This window comes from Acomys russatus, chromosome 32 (assembly GCF_903995435.1).
Source record: "Acomys russatus chromosome 32, mAcoRus1.1, whole genome shotgun sequence".
Classification (NCBI taxonomy): Eukaryota; Metazoa; Chordata; class Mammalia; order Rodentia; family Muridae; genus Acomys; species Acomys russatus.
This window is the reverse complement of record NC_067168.1, coordinates 33,968,803-33,987,343: the sequence shown is the minus strand read 5'-3', so window position 1 is coordinate 33,987,343 and position 18,541 is coordinate 33,968,803. Positions and strand designations below refer to the sequence as shown.

At 53.3% G+C, this 18,541-nt stretch overlaps 1 protein-coding gene across 4 annotated transcripts in view; it reads right to left on the bottom strand.

The window, feature by feature from the left end:
- The window catches only part of Cacna2d2 (calcium voltage-gated channel auxiliary subunit alpha2delta 2), a 133,457-nt gene that overhangs the window by 9,513 nt on the left and 105,403 nt on the right, over nt 1-18,541 (bottom strand). For 2 of the 4 annotated variants that reach the window (XM_051140174.1, XM_051140175.1), the window contains exons 5-23: nt 14,658-14,702; nt 11,375-11,516; nt 8,463-8,594; nt 8,253-8,310; nt 7,603-7,653; nt 7,358-7,457; nt 7,054-7,212; nt 6,719-6,826; nt 6,540-6,618; nt 5,989-6,038; nt 5,726-5,815; nt 5,464-5,535; nt 5,185-5,259; nt 2,691-2,765; nt 2,535-2,606; nt 2,354-2,425; nt 2,196-2,257; nt 1,350-1,426; nt 41-61 (exon numbers count right to left, since the gene is read on the bottom strand). In XM_051140174.1, the coding sequence (XP_050996131.1) occupies nt 41-61; nt 1,350-1,426; nt 2,196-2,257; nt 2,354-2,425; nt 2,535-2,606; nt 2,691-2,765; nt 5,185-5,259; nt 5,464-5,535; nt 5,726-5,815; nt 5,989-6,038; nt 6,540-6,618; nt 6,719-6,826; nt 7,054-7,212; nt 7,358-7,457; nt 7,603-7,653; nt 8,253-8,310; nt 8,463-8,594; nt 11,375-11,516; nt 14,658-14,702 (1,540 nt within the window). The remainder of the gene's footprint in view (nt 1-40; nt 62-1,349; nt 1,427-2,195; nt 2,258-2,353; nt 2,426-2,534; nt 2,607-2,690; nt 2,766-5,184; nt 5,260-5,463; nt 5,536-5,725; nt 5,816-5,988; nt 6,039-6,539; nt 6,619-6,718; nt 6,827-7,053; nt 7,213-7,357; nt 7,458-7,602; nt 7,654-8,252; nt 8,311-8,462; nt 8,595-11,374; nt 11,517-14,657; nt 14,703-18,541) is intronic. The other 2 variants (XM_051140176.1, XM_051140177.1) reach the window with 1 other exon arrangement.

Genomic DNA, 18,541 nt, shown 5'->3' with positions numbered 1-18,541 from the left:
GGTGGGGAGAGGAGGGTGCACTGGTTCTGAATATACTTGCCCTTCAGTTTGCTGATTGGCACTGGGACAGTCCACCAAGAGAGAAAGCGAGGAAAACAAAAACACAAACACAAAAACAAACGAAAAGGGGGAGGGGAAGGGGAGGGGCACAAACAATATTTTATTCAATGGCTGTTTGAATGAAAATATTGTGTCTCATCATCATACTGAAAGGAAACTTCTTGCAAAAAAAAAAAAAAAAAAAAAAAAAAAAAAAAAAAAAAACGACATGAGAGAGAAAAGAGAGAGCGAGAAACTCAAAGGAGATGAGCCCCAGTCGGCCAGGCAGGTGGGGGGCACCCGGTGGGGCCGGAGCCCCAGCCTCCCTCCCAGTGACCTCTGGCATTGGGCAGGCAGGGCCAAGCCTGAGATCCAGGTCTTTTCAGAGAGGCCCATGGTGAGCAGGCATGCTTGGGGAGCCATAGGCAGAGGAGTGGGAGAGCTGGAGGAGGGAGGGAGAAGACAGAAAAGGGAAGGTGGGAGGGAGGGAGGGAGAGGGAGGGAGGAAAGGAGAGAGAGGGAGGGAGGAGGAGGAGAGAGGAAGGGAGGGAGAGAGAGGGAGGGAGAGAGAGGGTAGGAGGGAGAGAGGATAGGAGGGAGGGAAGGAGAGATAGAGGGAGAGAAAGACAGGGAGAGAGAGGGAGAGAGGGTAGGAGGGAAGGAGGAAGGGTAGGAGGGAGGGAGGGAGGGAGGGAGGGAGGGGGAGGGCGGGCTGGAGGTTCTAGGTTAGGGAGAAGGGATGGAGGGAAAATAAGAGGGAAATGGAGTGGCTGAGCAGAAGAGAGAGACAAGAGAGAAGATTTGGGTGAAGAGAAGAGGAGGGGGGGGGGAGAAAGGAGAGGAAGATGTAGTGGGAGAATGTGACCTGAAGGAGGGGGCAGAGAAGGAACAGAGGACAAGAGACCTGGGGACAGAGGCAGTACCACAGAGGGAGGAACGGGGGAAGTTGAGCAGAAGAGAAGGGAGGGAAAGGGGTGTCTTCCAGGAATGTAGCCCCCAGGAGTGTTCAGGGCAGGCAGGCTGAGGAGGGAAGACAGGGGTAGGAAAAACCAAAAACAATCCTCAATGGAAACCATGAGAGAATGTTCTAGAACCAAATCTGAGAAAAGGCAAGCATGCAGATTTCCACAGACTTCCGAAGGCTGGTTCCCCAGCCCGTGGGCACGCCTGAGGCTGGGCAGACTGGGCAGGGCGGGGGGCTGCCTTGCCAGTGGCAAGCACGGCTGGCTATGCTGCCTGGGGCCCGGCCAAGGGTGCAGGGGGGGGCAGAGGCAGGGGTGCAGGGTGCAGGCAGGGGCCAGGCCACTTACACTTGACCTGCAGGATCTGGTCGCTGAGGTTGGCTTGGAGGTAGAAGGTACTGTAGGGTGGTAGCACCAGCCCCAGGCTGGGGAAGAGGGGAGGGGAGGGTACAGGTCACTGATGAGGAGAGGTATGCCACACTAACTTCCTCCCTTGGCCCTTGGAACCAGAAAGGCCCAAGCTGTGGCAGCCAACAACTCCCCTGTACAACTGCATATCCTAGGAGTTAGCACCTTGGAGATACTAGGGTCCTGGGCCCTCTTCTCCCGCAACCATCCTGGAGACTTGGAGTCTACTAGCCCCAAAGTGATTCCCCACCCTACTGCCCACCTCAGCACCCACCTGCCCCACCATCTCCTGACCAACAGGAAACTTTTGAGGGGGAGAACGTGAACCCATCAGAGAGCCAGGAAGCAGTATGGGCTGGTCCTGGGCTGTAACAATACTCCTGGCATTTTGCAACGGACCACGGAGTAGCCGTGTAGGGCACATCGAAGACAGCCTGAGCTTATAGTGTTTGGCCCACAGGGTCAAGACTGGCCGCGATGCTGACTGTGAGCAGTCTGAGTGTATTGAGATGATGCCCCGGGGCATGAGACCCAGGAGACCCTCCAGGTGAGGGGCGGGGGCGGGGATAACAGGTGCACTATCCTGTCCTCCGTCCTGTTCTTCCAGGACTTGCTACTTGCTCCAGAGGGGCCAGGGGAGGCCCTGGTGGGGGGGGGGTAGGGCAAACATCTCAGGGTAAATAAATATAGTAAGGTTGGGGGTACGAGATGGGGGAAGAAGCAGTTGGGTTCAGACTTTGGGCTATCTTGTGCCCTTCTCTGTCTGCCCAGCCTTGGCTCACTCACCTGTAGTTGGTGCTCCTCACGGGCACCCAGGTGTAGTTCCGAATCACTTCATCTATGTACCTCTGGGAGGGGAGGGTGCATCAAGTTCTTGGGTGAGCAGGCAGGGGTGGGTGGGCAGGGATAGGGTGCCCTTGTTCCCCCATCCTGTGCCTTCATACCTCATCCAGGGACTTGACCAATGTTCTGATCTGCTTGTGACCCTTGATACCGTCAATCATGCTGCGACGGATCTGCAAGGGCCAAAGGTGTGACCCTCTCCTGCCTCCCCCTCCACCCTTCTCTCCCCCCACCCCCTCCCCGTGCCAGTCACCTCCTCCCTCCTTCTTGCCTTCACCTCACCTCCTCCTTGTTCTCATCTTCCAGCTCTGCGTCCAGAAAGTCCAGGGTCACTGGCTCCCGGAAGTTGGTAGTCTACGGGAAGCCAGATAGGGAATCAGGAGTCTTCTTCACCTTAGAGGGTTTACCTGCCCTCCCGGGGCCACTCACTTGGTTTACCTGGGGTCTGAGATTGGGATGTAGCAACACGTAGCCGTTCAGGTCAATGGCGAACACATAGCCATTAGCGCCAAGCTGTGGGGTAGAGATTGGGGGGTGGGGGGGTGGCTCAGAGGGCTGCTCAGGGATTTCTTTTTCTTTTTTTTTTTTTTTTTCGAGACAGGGTTTCTCTGTGTAGCCTTGGCCATCCTGGACTCACTTTTGTAGACCAGGCTGGCCTCGAACTCACAGCGATCTGCCTGCCTCTGCCTCCCGAGTGCTGGGATTAAAGGCGTGCGCCACCATGCCCGGCTCTTGCTCAGGGATTTCTTAAACTCTGAGATGTTTTTTCCAGTGTGCTTCCCACACTGCTAGCCTTTGGCCAAAGATTCCCTCCCACCATATGTCCCTAAGTCTGCCTTGGGATCCAGGACTTGCAGGCCAGGTGCCTGGCATACACCAGCCCCCATTTAAGGCTGACTAGCCCTGCAGGTGGGCATTCCTCATTGCCCATGGAGGTACACCAGCCAGCCCTACCTCTGCACCCACACGCCGCCTACAAGGCTGCTGCTTTTGTGCCACCGTGGCCTGCTTAAACCTACTGCTTTCTTAAATTATGCTTTCCTGTCCCCATTTCAGTGGCATCGGACAGGAGGGAGAGACTCTTGGGACCCCACAGGCCTGGTGGAAGGCACGTGGGAGGGACTGGGACCCTGATAATTAATTCTCTTACTGTATTTGGGACCTTGAGGGCCGAGCAAGGGTTTCACATGGCTCCAGCCAAAGTCTGGCACCTATTTCCCACTTCCCCTTGCTCTCATAGCTGAGACCCAGGTCCTCTAACCACAGGCTCTGAATAGCCAGACTGCCGTCCTGTCCCCTCCCCACACCAGATTCTGCCTTTCACTTTCAAGCTTTTGTCTGGAAGGGTTTGGTCCCCTCGGCTTCTGATGCTTCCTTCCTGGTTTGGTTCTCTGTCTAGTGTGCGCACGCACGCGCACACACACACACACACATTTGGGCATGGCTGACTCTGGCCTGCCACCTGGTGCTGTAATTTGGCTGTGAGCCTCATATGGGTTATTATCAGCGTCATCATTTGTGGGAAGGATGGTAAGCTTTGTTTTAGGTGAAAGATATGTTTCATTTTGCAGAATTAAAAACATCTTTATAGATTGATAATTATAATTTCTAATAAAGAGACTTTAAAACAACTTTAAACAATAAAAAAAAAGACTCTCTTTGATAAGATAGTGAAATACTTTCTCTAGGTGAAAGCCATCTTGCTGGAGAGGAGACGGCTGCAGCTTTTGGAGCAGGATGCACGTGGATTTGGGGGAGAGACCAGCTTACAAGCCAGACCAGTGTGCAGGCCACAGACACCTGGGGATCCATCCTGAACAGATACCGGAAGGTTTACTCTTGTTTCCATTTAACCCTCTTTCCTTCTTGTATAGGATTGTTGGGTTGTATAATAAAGTCTAATTGTTAAGAAACAGAGCCAACAATCATTATTATTAATTTTTTTTGAGACTGTCCTAGACTTGCTTTTGTAGGCCAGGCTGGCCTTGAACTCACAATGATCCACCTGCCTCTGCCTCCTGAGTGCTGGGATTAAAGGCGTGCGCCACCATGCCCGGCTAATTTTTTTCTTTTTAAGACAGGATCTCTCTGTGTAGCCCTGATTGTCCTGGAACTCACTCTGTAGACCAAACTGGCCTTAAACTCAGAGATCTGGCTGCTTCTGTCTCCCCCAGTGCTAAGTGAGATTAAAGGTGTGCACCACTATACTTTTATAAAAAAAAAAAAATCAAAAGGAGTAACTGGAGAGATAGCTTGTAAGTTAAGAGCACTGACCACTCTTCCATAGACCTGGGTTTGAGTCCCACTATCCATACCGTGGCCCACAAACACCTGTAACTCTAGTTCCGGGGCATCTAGTGTCCTCTTTTGGACTCCACAGGCACCGGGCACAGAGATACATGGAGGCAAAATATCTACATACATTGAATTAAAAAAAAATCAAAATAATTCATGATGTAAAAACAATATGGAATTCAAATATCAGTATCTACAAATAAAACTTTATAGGCTACCAGGCATGGTGGCGCACACCTTTAATCCCAGCCCTCGGGAGGCAGAGGTAGGCAGACCTCTGTGGGTTTGAGGCCAGCCTGGTCTATATAGTGAATTCCAGGACAGCTAGAGCTATATAGAGAGACCCTATCTCAACAAACAAACAAACAAACAAACCAAAACAAACCAAAAAACAAAAACCAAAAAGGCCAACCAACAAAAGTGAAACAAATCTGTATGGCCCGTATGTTTATGATTTGTCTGTGGCTGCTTTCACAGTACAGTATTAGCATGGAAAGTGGATGTTATACGAAGCTGTCCCCAGTTTTGGAAAAGTCTTTTCTTGATTATCAAATGTCCCCCGTGTCTCCTTGGCTGAGTCTGGCTTGTTACCACCGTGGAAAGCGGAGCAGGGCAGTGGGGGCAGGTGGACACTTACTGTGTAGTTTGGAGTCAGCCTTTTGATGTCATTCAAGGCCACGTCGATGCCCATCACACCCAGGATTAGCTGGTTCTGGGACAAGGGAACAGGATGGGACACTAAAATGAGCCAAGCCCAGGGTTGAACGCCCTGGCCCAGGCCTCATTCTAAAGGCCCCGAGCTGCTGATCTGGATAGCTGCTCTGCCAAGTCTATAAGGTGCCTGATCCCCCACCCAACCCCAAGACTTGCTAAAGGCATGCCAATCCCTCCCCAGGTAACTCACTGGACACCTCACCTTCTTTTCCCCAGGGCCATCCTGTGTCAGGTTGAAAACAGGGAGGGTCCCTGTTACGACTAAGCCCAGGCCCTGAAGGGAGAGGAGAATGGGTCTTCCTTCGGCGGCCAGCCCTGCCCCCTACTCGGAGTGTTCAGAGAAGGGGCTCAGGCACAGGCCGCCTGTCATTTTCATTTACTTGGTCAACACCAAAAGGGGCCCCTCAAGGGCCTTGACCCTGAGGGAAGGCCACCAGTCCCCTTTCTTTGCCCAGAGGTCTTACCAGCGCATCTTCATACACGTTTGTCCACTGCACTTGCTTAGCTTCCTTGCCTGCCAGTACCATGGGCCTGCCCAACACATCTAGGTATTCCTGGGAGAGGAAAGGTACTAAATGTCTTTTCCCAACTCACATTCATCTGCTGCAATGCTCCATAACAGCCACCAGGGGTCACTATAGGCACATGGCTGGAAGGCACAGACAGCCACAACTAGAGGGAAGTCAAAAACTGAGGGGATGGGGGACAGCCTCACCCACATCCTCACCTGTGTGTTGATGCGGATGGCTCCAATGGAAGGGATCTCAAAATAGTAACCTGAGAAGGGAGGAGATGTGGATTTGACTGGTACAGCACAACACAGGGGGTAATGTCCCCTAGGGTATATCTGCAGTTCTCTCCCAAACTCCTTTATGGTCCCCACCACTGCCCTGGCACTGTGACCAATGCTATGGAAGGGGATAGACTGCAGGGGTCCGAAGCAGCAGCAGGGGTGGGAGCAGTTAACAGAGATGGGGACTCATTCTAGGATGTCAGCAACGGTCAGGGTTTACCCAAACGCACAGAGAGATGGACCGATCAAGCGAACAGACGTAGGAGCAGAAGAGCTGGGAGACAGATGGACAGTGGACATACAGCCAGATGGGCAGAAAGATGCTTTGTCAGACGGACAAGCAAGACAGCCCACCAAATAGACAAAGCAACGGAAGGACAGACAGACAGAGAGTGAGCATACAGCTGGACATATGGATAGACAGCTGGCAAGAAGGACATACAGCAAGGCAGATGATGCCCTGGTAGTGAAATCCAATGAGGTACCTTTGTTAGTGCAGGCCATCCACTGTAGGGGTGTGACATCATAGTTATGCTGCCCTACAGAGAACGTGAACACTCGCACCTGTCAGGGCAATGAGGTTATTACTGCAGCCACCTGAGGACAGCCCTCTTCTGCCCTGGGGCCCAGCTCAGGGCAGCCACCCAACAGGGCTGAGCCTCACCGTCCGATTGGGCCAATTATACTTCTCAAAGACATCCTGCACGCGGTCCTCACCCCCGTCCGTGAACATCATGATCATCTTATTGCAGTTAGCCCGAGTGATGTTGGACTAATCAAGGATGAACGCAGAGTCAGGCAGTCCTTGGTCTCTCACAGGCCTAGGGTGGGGCCTCCCTCTTGGCCCTCTGGCCCTCCTCCCACACAGCAGATGGTGCTGCTATCTGTCTAAGCTGCTTGTTTACTTTTAACAAGGCCATCCATCTTTATCTCCCCATGTCACTAAGCCTGGTCTCTCGCCCACCCCTGGCGACCCATTTGTCCACCTGTGGGGCTCACATTCTGTAGCTGGTCAAAGGCATATTCAAAGCCGGCCTTGTAGCCTGTGGTGCCCTTGGCCACCATGCCCTGCACAGCTTCCTTGAACACCTTCTTGTTCCGCACATTGGCCTGTACCAGGTGAGTGAAGCAGGACACGGGCTGAGCCTTCTCGTTGAACTGTGGGGACAGTGGTGGTGGTGGGTGTTTGAGTGGCCTCAGGCTGGCCACAGTGGACAGCTGTTGCGCAAGGCTAATGGTTGTCATGGGAGCAAGCTGGGTGGGGGTGAGTAGTTCCCAGCCTGCCTGCCACCTTGGCACTCACTGAGGCCACGTTCACGTAGTCATCATCAGACAGCGTGTCCAGCATCTCACAGACGGACGTCTTCATCAGCTTCAGAGTCAGGCCGCTCACGCTGCCACTCCTAGAAACCAGGCAGGGGACGTGTGTGTGTGTGTGTGTGTGTATGTGTGTTTGTGTGGCGGGGCGGGCTCTCAGATTTCTCGCATGTTCCCAGGCAGCAGAATCCAGCCCTAGCCCGTTCCCACCAGCCTACAGTGCTCACTCACACATCCACAATGATGACCATGTCCTTGGGCGATGAGGCTCCCTGTATATACCTGCCGGTGAGAAGGCTCAGTTAGGGACAGCGCCCCTGGGTTCTGTGCTTTCTCTACCTACTTACTGAGTCATGTGTTTCCACCGACCACCTGGTATATGGGTCAGAATGGGTCTGGGCACTGGGGAGACCATGCTCAATAAAAAAGACAGACCTTTCTCATGATAAAAGTGACTTGGTCCCTCATTAAGTAAACTAGATGTATGGAGAGGTGGTTAGGTGATCCACAGGGACAGAAGGCCTAGGGTAGCGGTGCCTAGCGATCAAATGATTAGGGTGGGGTGCTGGCTGAGCTGACAGAGGCTCTGTCCACCCTTGGGAACACCCTCACTGGTCTGATCTCTCAGTTCTGAGTGGGTGTGTGTATGTGTGTGTGGGGGGGGACTGGTTAGTGGACGGTGTGTGTGGGGGCAGAGGCAGCTGGGCGACTTGCCTGGGTGATGGGATCTATTTTCCAGTGGCAGCGATGTGTGAAATGAAAATTGGATAGAGCTGGCTGCGCCCTGCTCGGAGGTCTGGATATTGGGAGGGAGGGGGGGTAAGCAAGAGAGATGGGGAACCGAGGGGGTATCTCTCCCCAACCCCTCCTTGCTCACTCACCAGGGCCGTCTTCTGACATCATACAGGTCAATCTTCTTAGGGGCTCGCCACGGCGTGGCTGTGGAAAGAGAGGGTGAAGTTAGCCCAGCAGAAGGGCCTGCTGGCACAGATGGGACTTAGAGCGACTTGGTTCATTGTACCCCATGCACCTCAGGATGGGCAGGCTTGGAGATGGAGCAAGATGTGTGCTGGCTGGGCCAGGGTGCCTACCTGGGTAATAGCGGGTGACTCCTGTGGCACTGCCGAAGACTTGCCACAACAGTGTAGGGTCTTGCCTACGGTTCTCAATGAAGACACTCTCTAGGGCCTCTGTCCAGTTAAGCTCATTCAGGATGACGGTAGCTGGGGAGGCAGGGCAGAAGGCTGAGGGAGAGCGCTCTGGATCCTTCCCTGCTAAACCCGTCTTCCTGATCCTTGATGCCCAAGCCTCACATCTCAATGGTCTCCCCTGTTTTCTGCCTGCCCAGGCTTTCTTTGTTTTTCCAGAATCTCACTTGGGGCCATAGCAGCTCCCTCCAGGATGATTTTTCTTGCCCTCCCTCCTCCAAAGCATCAAAGGAACCTACCCCTCAACCAGGCTTCAGCAAGCAAGCAGGGCTGGTATGGTTTGTGGCCTGTGGAGAAGGGCTGCCCGGGTGGCAAGGAACTGTGAGCTGGGCTCCCATCCAGCATGCTGCCTGGAGCCCGTGGCTGGTCCCCAGGGAGCTCACCCACTCAGCATGCACTCCAGGCCACAGCCACAAGAAAGCAATTAAGGGCCCGCTGATGGGGCTGGAATTATTCAGCTATTAAGGTACCTGATAAGCTGGAAGCCACTCAGCTCCATGATTAATCAACTGGGGCCAGGAGCAGGCAGAGGCAGAAGTGGGGGCTGCAGAAGGGCAGGGGTTGGGGCCAGGATCCTATTCTGACACATGCACTTGCACACACACACACACACACACACACACACACACACACACACACACACACGTTCATACAGCCTGCATCCTCAGCAGGCACTCCTGACTCTGATTTCTTTGCTTCCAGCTAAATGTAGGAAGCCCCATCCCCCGACTCCCAAACCTACTTACCTACCCTAGCCACACAATTGCGCTGTGGGCAAGGAGCACACAGGCACTCTCATATGCTACCGTCAGTTACCTGTACCTCCTTAACCCTGTAGTTGCATATGAGGGACGCCTCCCTTCTGCCAGGCCTATCCCTCCCATGCTCACAGAGTAATGCTGATCTCTACCTTGTTGACTAACCTGGGCAGACTCTTGTCCTATAACTCCGGGTGTCCTTAAATCTACCTGGTATGTGTGTGTCCTTGAGTACATGTTTTTAATCTAGATATTGAACCAGTCTCCGGATAGAAAAAGCCCAGGACGGACACAGGTGCTTCTGCCAGGCCTCTGACATCAGTATTTCTTCCTAGCTTTTCTTCTGCTTCCCAGGAGGAGTCCTGCCACTAAACCCTCCAAGATCCCATCAGAGATCTCAGGTGATAGCTGGAGAAAGCTCCCTCAAGGTTTTGATTCCCTCAGAACAGATGAGCTGTGCTTGGCAGCCTCTCAAGGCCCTGCCGCTGGCCCAGGGGCCTGACACACCCTCGCCCGCCCCTCTGCCCTTCCTTTGTGTGTGGGCTCTGCTGTGCCGTCTAGCTCCTTGGCTTTCATCTCTATCTGTCTCCGTGGTTCCTCTTAACTGACCACAACACGAACACAAAACCTATTTCTACTATTGGCTCTGCCTATTGAGCACTGCGTTATGGTCCTGTTTCTGATTTAGAAGCCTAGTGAGTTGAACACTTTCTATTTTTCCTATTAAGAAAAAAAATGAAGCGAGGCCCCCAAATGTTTCACACAATACCCTTTGTGCGTCTGCATGGCGTGCCTGCCTATCGCCTGTCCACAGTCTTTCTGTCCCTCAAGCCTGGAAGTCCATGCAGAGATACCTATGACTACATGGACATACGTGCAGGATACACTCATGCAAATATCCCCACATGCACACACTGTCATGCCACACCCATGTGCACACCCTCTCGGATCACACTGAGTTGAGAAACGGGGACCATGGCCCCCTCAGGCGGGCGATTACAGATTTAATTAAAAGTGACACAGTAAATAAAAAACATATAAAATGTAATTTGTGTGGGTAGCGAGGGGTGACTGGGGAGGGTGCTGTGGCTCCTGTTTTAATTAGCGTGCCTGTCTGTGATAGTGCCCCTCGACTGGCTCAAGCAGGTGGCCTGCGGGCAGCCTGCTGGTGGGGGGAGCACTTCCCCCCAACCCAACCTGAGGTCACCCAGAAGACTTGGCTGACGTTGAAGAGTGGCAGGGGATTCCTGGGAGTCCCTAGGGTGCCTCCTTTCCCCCCGAACCCACACAGCAGCTCTGCCACCATTGCCCCCATCTCCTCAGCCCTCCGCCAGCCTCCCAGCCCAGTGGATTCTAAGGCTGCCCTATAGGTAGATGCTCACATAGTTGCGTCAGAGCCTTCAATGTACAGAGAAGAAGCCAAGAGCCAAACACCGGATGAGGAGCCCCAGCAGTAGACTGAAGCTATGATGACCCCGTTTCTGTTTCCCCATTGTGCAGCACTGCCCCGCCCCTGGGACTTGGAATCTCAACCACATTTTCCTGGTCCCCCTTCATCACACTCTCTGTCTGTTGCAGGCTAGAAACTATTTCCCACTCTTTCAGCTCGGGGCCGTGGAGCAGAGTGAGTTAATGAGGTCTGTGTCTATTTAGGGCAGGTGCCTCGCCGTCCTTAATCTGTGTCCACCTTACGTTGGAGTTTTCCAGCCCTTTCTAATAGTCAGAGAAAGGCAGGGTGGCAAGGAGCTGTCCTGGGGAACTTGAGCCCAGTACTGAGAAGCTAGGTATATGTGCATGTATGTGTGGCTGTGTACACGCAGGCTTGCGAGCACAGCAGGCTGTGTCTCAAGCTCTGCTGAGAGCGAAGGCTTATATTTCGGGTAGGTCAGAGAAATGAACATGTATGACCTTGGATGCAGGGGACTGGCTGGAGGTAGGTGTCACTAGCCTTCCATCTCAGGGACCTGGGAACGTTTGGGAAGTGGGATTTGTCCCCACATGGGTGGGAAGGGCTGTTGCCAACCCTCTCACACTCACAGCCTTTGTAGATGTCCGTGGGGATCTGCACGGCTGTGTATGAATAGTTGACTTTGTTTTTGAAGTTTGGGTCCTCAATGAAGTCCAGCCTTAAGGTGCTGCTCTTGGATCCCCTCTCGACATCTTCACTCTCAGGGTCATCCTGCGGAAAGCACCCCCACCCGCATCAGGGCTGGAAAATGGTGAGTGGGTTGGTTAGGCTTGGAGGTCGGCACAGGGGGGTGGGGGTGGGGCAGTCCAGGAGACAGAGATTATCGCAGAGATGAGATACAGATGGAGAGATACAGGAAAATACGAGCATAGCATGTGGGCTCCTCACCCAGAAGGCTCGTTTGTGAATTTGCCTGCCCTTGTCCACCGTGTCCACCATCCATTTGCCAAACCCCGGCTAAGACCAAAGCCAAAATGACCCCTTACATCCTTGAAAAGCAACTGTCATTGAAGGAGGTGAATGGTAGAGCCGGTTGGTTAGCTGGAGTGGGTTTCCAAGGACTTCTGCTTCCAAGGACACGCCTTGTGCAGTTACAGTGAGGCCTCAGCAGCTTTGCATCCCTACATTCCCCACTGAGTCCCACCCATTCTCTGCTTGGGGGGGGGCGGGTGACACTAGCTAGCCAGCCCTTGCCCCACCTGGGGCACCATCTCCTGTAGCAGGGTGGCTCTAGAGCTGAGTGGGAGCTAGCACAAAGACCAGGTGACATACAGAGGGAGGGGCCACTCTGCCAGCTAGCAGCAGGACTGTAAAGGCCCCCGTTGATTTTCTAAAATGAGCTGCGGCCGCCTGACAGGTGCCAATTATGATATCTCTTGGCCAGGCAGGCTGGGCATGCGCTATGCAGCCACCCCCCACCCCTCAGCCGCAACTTTCCCATCCCCCTCTCTGCCACCGCCTACTACCACAGGCTGGCAGGAAGGGGGCTGCGGCTACAGAGTCGGTGCTGCAGCTGATGGAGGGGAGACAGGCTCTAGTGCAGGTATACAGGGAAGGAAGGAAGGAAGATGGTGGAGAGAGGACAGGCAGAGAAGAAAATCCACACACTTCCCCACCGTGTCCCCCCACCCATGATTCTTTTGTCTATGCTCAGCTCAGGCTCCATTCATGCTCTCTTCCCAATGGGTCTTCAGGGCCGCGCCTCTGCTGCTCCCTGTGGCCTCAGAGTACCCCGCCTATTGTATTTCAATCTCTAGGTTAATGCCCAGGCTGTTTATTTCTACCAGGCCCAATCCTAGGACACAGCTCTGAAGTGAGCCTATCCGTCTTTCAGGGGAGGCCTTGGGCAACAAAACGCAGGCTGTCTACTGCCCTGCATGCCCTTCACTAGGCACACCCACTCCTGCCCACTTTGGGAAGCTCCTGAAATGCCCCTGGGTGCTTGCTGGGTAACGCCCCCCCAAAGAGGCAGCTGCTGAGCATAGAAGCGAGATTACGGAGCCAGCGGTCTGGGAGGCATAAGCCACTGTACGCTCTACTCCGAGGGAGAGGCGTGGGAGAAAAAAGCCCCCCCCAAATGTCAGCGGCAGATGAAGGGCGCTGGAAAATGTAATCTTCCAACTTTCCCAACTAATGTGACATTTGGATTCCATCCTGATAAGCCTTCAGTCGGGGAACTTTTTCCTTCTCTTCCTTCACCCCCACCTTCTGGCTGGTAATTTAAAAGTAAATGGTCTAGAAAAATCTCTAACTGTACCTCTGGCAAAGATGAAAAACAAAACAAAACAACACAATACAACAAGCAGAGGACTAGGTGAGAGTGTGTGTGTGTGTGTGTGTGTGTGTGTGTGTGTGTGTGTGTGTGTGTGTGTGTGTGTTGTTATTTAAACCAGGCTAGGGGCTTCTGGCCTCAATGACCCTAGCCCAGCTCTGCCTATAGCAGCACTTACCTAGCAGGGATGTCAGGCATTTGGACCCAGGGTTGGGGTCCTGGATAGAGTTGGGGGTTTCTGGGAGCAGGGAACAGTGTCCTGGTCAGGATTTGAGTCCAAGGCTGCCCAGGGAGTGCCACCCAAGCCCAGGAGTTCAGTGCAGTGGGCAATGTAGTCTCCTGGTTTATATTTAATGCACTGATTGCTAAAATTACAGCCCGCTGCCGAGGGGGGTAAGGAATTAGATTCAGGGTCTAATTAAAGGTTCGCTCTTCATTTGAATTTCAGATTCCAGCTTTAATTTTAGCAACTTCTCCGGGAGCCACAGAGCTCAGCCAAGGGGAAGCGCACCTGCTTGAGCCCACCCCCTCCCCTCCTTCTCGGCCCCCTGCCCTCCCTAAGGCTTCCTAGGCCAACCTGGCACTGTGGCCTCCCGCACAGGTATCCTTTCCAGCCCTCCCACCTTCTGGTGTCATAGGCCAGGAAAGCCTCCAGGCCTCCAGGCCAGAAAAAGGGAGTGCTGGACCTTGGGTTGTTGGTATCCATACCAGACGCTGTACCACCCCACGTCAGACATTGCTAAGTTCACTGAACACTGGAACCCATAGAGAGTCTTGGTTTTTTCTCTGTAGCCTTTTCTCACCCCATAGTCATTTTCACTGAGGCCTTTCATGATGGGGACCTCCCTACCTCACCAGGTAACCCAAGCAGACCTGAGCTCATGGGATACAGACACAGAATGGTTTAGGTCTAGTGTTTACCAGTTCTGGGGGAATTATCAGACTTGAGCTGCGCCTCATCTGAAAACGGATGTAGGAACTGGGCTGCCTTTGTGTCTGAGGCCACCAAGTAATGCTGGGCCCAGGTCTGATGGTGAGGCCCGGGTCTCACCCGAGGCTATGGTTCTTCTACACAGCTTGATACTAAGTTCCCTGAATCACAAGGAAGGGGACCTCCATTGTTCCCATGTCTCACTCCCACATGCCTACTCCCAGGAAGGTCCTCCGGACTCTGTCCCTCTCCTATACTCCCATGGTGCTCAGAGAGCCCCTCAGGTTGGAATTGAACTGTCCCAATGACCAACACTTTACCGCCCTGCCTAGAGGGAGACCCAGCCCATTCCACGTTATGAAGCGTAGCCCACAGCTTTTTTTTTTTTTTTTCCCCGAGACAAGGTTTCTCTGTGTAGCCTTGGCTGTTGTCCTGGACTCACTTTGTAGACCAGGCTGGCCTCAAACTCACAGCGATCTGCCTGCCTCTGCCTCCCAAGTACTGGGATTAAAGGCGTGCACCGCCACCACGCCCTGCTGAGTACTGATCTTTAAGACCTACTTTACAGCAGAGACCTCTGTGGCCCCGGAAGGAGGGGTGTGTGGCTCTGGCAGCTTCCTGTCCTCTATAGCAAACGCAGGACACTTACCAGCTCAGCATCAGCCTTGGCGTCATAGTACATGATGTCTTCCTCCTGGTGATGAGAGAGAAGCCTCAGTGCCCATAGCTCGGGGGCTCCCAAGATGTCCACCAAGGCCTAGAACAGCTCTCTTTGGATTCCTCTACATCTGATATGGTCCCTTCCCCCACCCAAAGCCATCCCCAGGAAAAGTGGGATGAGTCAGTGCTGCTGGTACCCTGCCCCCGCCACCCCAAGCCTATACCCAGGTCCTTCACACTTTCCTGAAGGATGTTGTACCCCTGACACAGGGTACCAGGGCCTTCTCCTGCAGGCCAGTTGAGGGCAGGGTCAGAGCCAGCCTGGCTGCTGAGAGGCTGGCTGAGGCAGGACCAGGGAGTGAGGAAGACAGAAAATCAGAGCGGAGCCTGGGCAACAGCGAAATAATGACTTCACACTGCATCTTCCAATTTCTTCTATTAAAAAGCCTGCTCATTACGAGCATGTACTTATTAATTATCTGTGATTTGTTGTGAAATGCAAAGGGGTTTACACAACAGGAGCGGGAATAAACAAAGCTGGGCCCGTACGCCTGCCTGTGGCCCTCACTCACACGTGCCTGCCGGCCCATCCTGGCCAATGCCTGTCTGCCTGCCGCCTGCATTCTTGGCCATCTGCACGTCATAATCACCCGTCGCCCCGGGGACCCGTAACACAAACGGGCTAATTTCATGTTTAATGATCTTTAATCAGAACCGAGTGCAGCTGACAGAGGCCGCCAGAAGGTGAGCCTAGTGTCAGCAAGTGCCACTCGCCCAGGAGAGGCCATCCCACTTTGCTCTGGTGGGCTCCAGGGCCAGGGCCACTGTCCAAGTCACTCTCCCCAGGTGCTTCTTAGCCACTGTAGACAACAAAACCCTTTAGCGTTGCCCCAGAGTTTCCTTGCACATTTGGGGCTGTTTCTTTGTGGCCTGATCTGTTCCCTAGGATCTGCCTGCACAGAGCCAGCACTCACTCTGTGAGGGGTAGACGTCACAGGCTACCCTGACCAACCAAGGCCTGGCTAGGGCTTACTGTGGAATCGACCTTAGCATTGGACCACAGTCTCTGAGCCCCCCTATTCCTCTGGGGGAGGGTTTGGCCAGAAGTTAGGTCTGCGGCCAATGGTTGCAGATGGTCAGTATTTGAGAATGTTTATGGTTGACGGTCTCAGGTTGTCTTCTTCAGGGGATTACGTACAGCCTATTGGCTGGACAGAGACTTAAGTCAAGCATTCTGCATCAGCGACCGGATGCCCGGCACAATGCTTGAACATGAACGTTAGGCCAAGGTGCCTCAAGAGGTGTGTCTACTATGTGTCACACTCCTGGTGAGCCACACAGCGACACCAGGGCAGGGACAAAGAAGGCTTTATTCCCAGGCTTGGACCTGCCCTCCCAGCTCATCTCCAGCGTCCCACCCACCCATCTAGGAAGACAGGCCTGGGTTGGGGGCTGGGGCAGGGCCCAGGCTCCAGGGGGCTCAGCCTTTCCCTGTGCCTGGCTCACACAGAAGCACGTAATGAAAGCTGACATTACATCAAACACAATAAGGAGTTTCGGTTGATGAAGATCATTCCTGAACACACAAACCCATTAAACTGAGGGGGGAAAAAATATCAATTCAACACACTCGCAGGCGAAAAGAAAATGTGATTTGTTATCTAAAAGGGGGTTATAAACATGGCTCTGATGCTCTTTCCCTCCGTAATGAAAACAGGCGGGCGCAGTGGGAGGACTGCAGATTACAACCCGAGGCTTCCCTTGCCAAAGGACAGGAAAGGGCATGGGTGGGGACTTGCCATTGTCACGATGTGGGAAGGGGGGGGGGTCCATCTGTACCCTAGTCACCCTTGGGATGCCCTGCCACTCACTCGGGCCATCTCTCCAGCGGTTCCCACAGTTCTGTTTATTTGTTCTGCTGTTTCACAGTCTCAGTGGAAGAGATAATGTTGGTAGCATCAGAGATAAAGGAAAAAAAAAATGGCATACAGGATTGTCAGGTTCCTGTAGACTACGGGTGGGGTCTAGGTATCTGAAGTCTCCTTGCCCCTTGCCTTGGCTGGCAGCCTTGGCAAGGTTACATGTAAAAGTACACGGTATGCCTGGCCGTGATTGCTCTTTGTGAGGCAACATGGAGCTGAGTATGGCAGGTCGAGCCATCGGTATGTGGGAGCAGGTCCCTGGGAAGGCTTGTGTCTGCTTTTACCTGAACACCTGAACACCAGAATGTTGGCTTTAGTGACTCATGTCCTGGGTGAAACAAGAAGGCATACAACCTAGTGAGTGAGCATGGGGGCCTCGGAGACGGGTCTGCAATTCAGATACTGACCAGGATGTTGGTAAGCTCTCTTCAGTGAGTAAATATAGGCTGGGTAAGCAGGGTGTGGTGGCGCACACCTTTAATGCCAGCACTCGGGAGGCAGAGGTGGGTGAATTTGAGGCCAGCCTGGTCTACAAAGTGATTTCCATGACAGCCAAGGCTACATAGTGAAGTCTGTCTCAAGACAAAATAGAAACAAAGACACAAAACCAAAGGCACCAGCTGGATAGATTTGCCCCAAAGAAGCCCAGGACGATGTTCAGGACCTACCCCCATGATATTAATAAGGCAAGGAGCTTTGTGTCCAGGTGTCCATCACCCACCATAAAATCCAGAGTCAAGGAAAGGAGAGAGAGGATCAGGGTTGGACCTCCCCCAGGAGGCCAACCCACCGCCCACATGAAAGGACCCTTGGAGGGGCCTGGAGAGATGGCTCAGAGATTAAGAGCACTGGCTGCTCTTCCAGAGGTCCTGAGTTCAATTCCCCGCAACCACATGGATCTCATTACCTCATCTATAATGAGATCTGATGCCCTCTTCTGGCCTGCAGGTGTACATGCAGACAGAGCACTGTATACATACGAAAATAAAGAAATCTTAAAAAAAAAAAAAAAAAAAAGAAAGGACCATTATATGACGGGACATAGGTAATGTCAGTGTTGAATGTATGTCCCTACGACTTTTCTCTGTTCCCTCCTTTTAATGGTTTTGGCTCAAGCCTGACAAAGTGTGGGTAAGTCATCCCCCTAACTCACACACATGACCCCCACCAGGAGCCTCTATACATGGGTGGCTGGTGAAGGGCAGTGCATTGGTATGGCAGTGCATGGCACATTTGCTCCTTAGTAGGATTGCCAAGCTGGAGAGGACCTGAAGGGTGTTCACAGCTGTGGAGGAGGGTGAGGAAGAGTCTGGAATGAGTGGGATAATGGGTTGTCATCTAGATTTTGTGTTTTGCAAGGCAGCTGCCAGGGCTGTCAAGACATGACTGTCACCTGCCCACCAGCCCCATGGGCAGAGCCCAGGCAGTCACCCAGCCACACCAGTGAGGTCTTGTGGCCTTCCTTCCATGACCTACTGCCATCTCAGCTGGACCAAGAAAGCCTATTTTTTTTTCCCTCTGAGAGCCGTCTGTTGCTGGCTTGGCAGAGACAGGTGGCGAGCACTATGGCTGGGTTGGACCCTCAGGCCAGGGGGGGCCACCTGTCTTGTCCAGTTGGCTCTTCACAGGCCCCCTCTAGATTCTGTAGGTAGGGTTACCTCCCCTATCGGACAGGCAGGGCCAGTGCCTCCACCAGGCTCCAAGGTCTCCTATTGTAGGTTGAGACCAAGGACCAACGTCTTCTCTCCCCTCTCCCCACCCATACTCTGGCCCAGCTCCTCCCTTGTGGAGGCTTAGGTGGAAAACAATGTTGGCACAGTGTGATGCTGGCACCAGGCACAGTCCAGCAGGTGGCTCATCTTCATCTACCGTTAAGTGTTATGGGTACCAGACCACCTGCTGCCTGTCTGTGTGGAGCCACAGAAGGTGCTGCCTGCAAATCAGGGCCGTG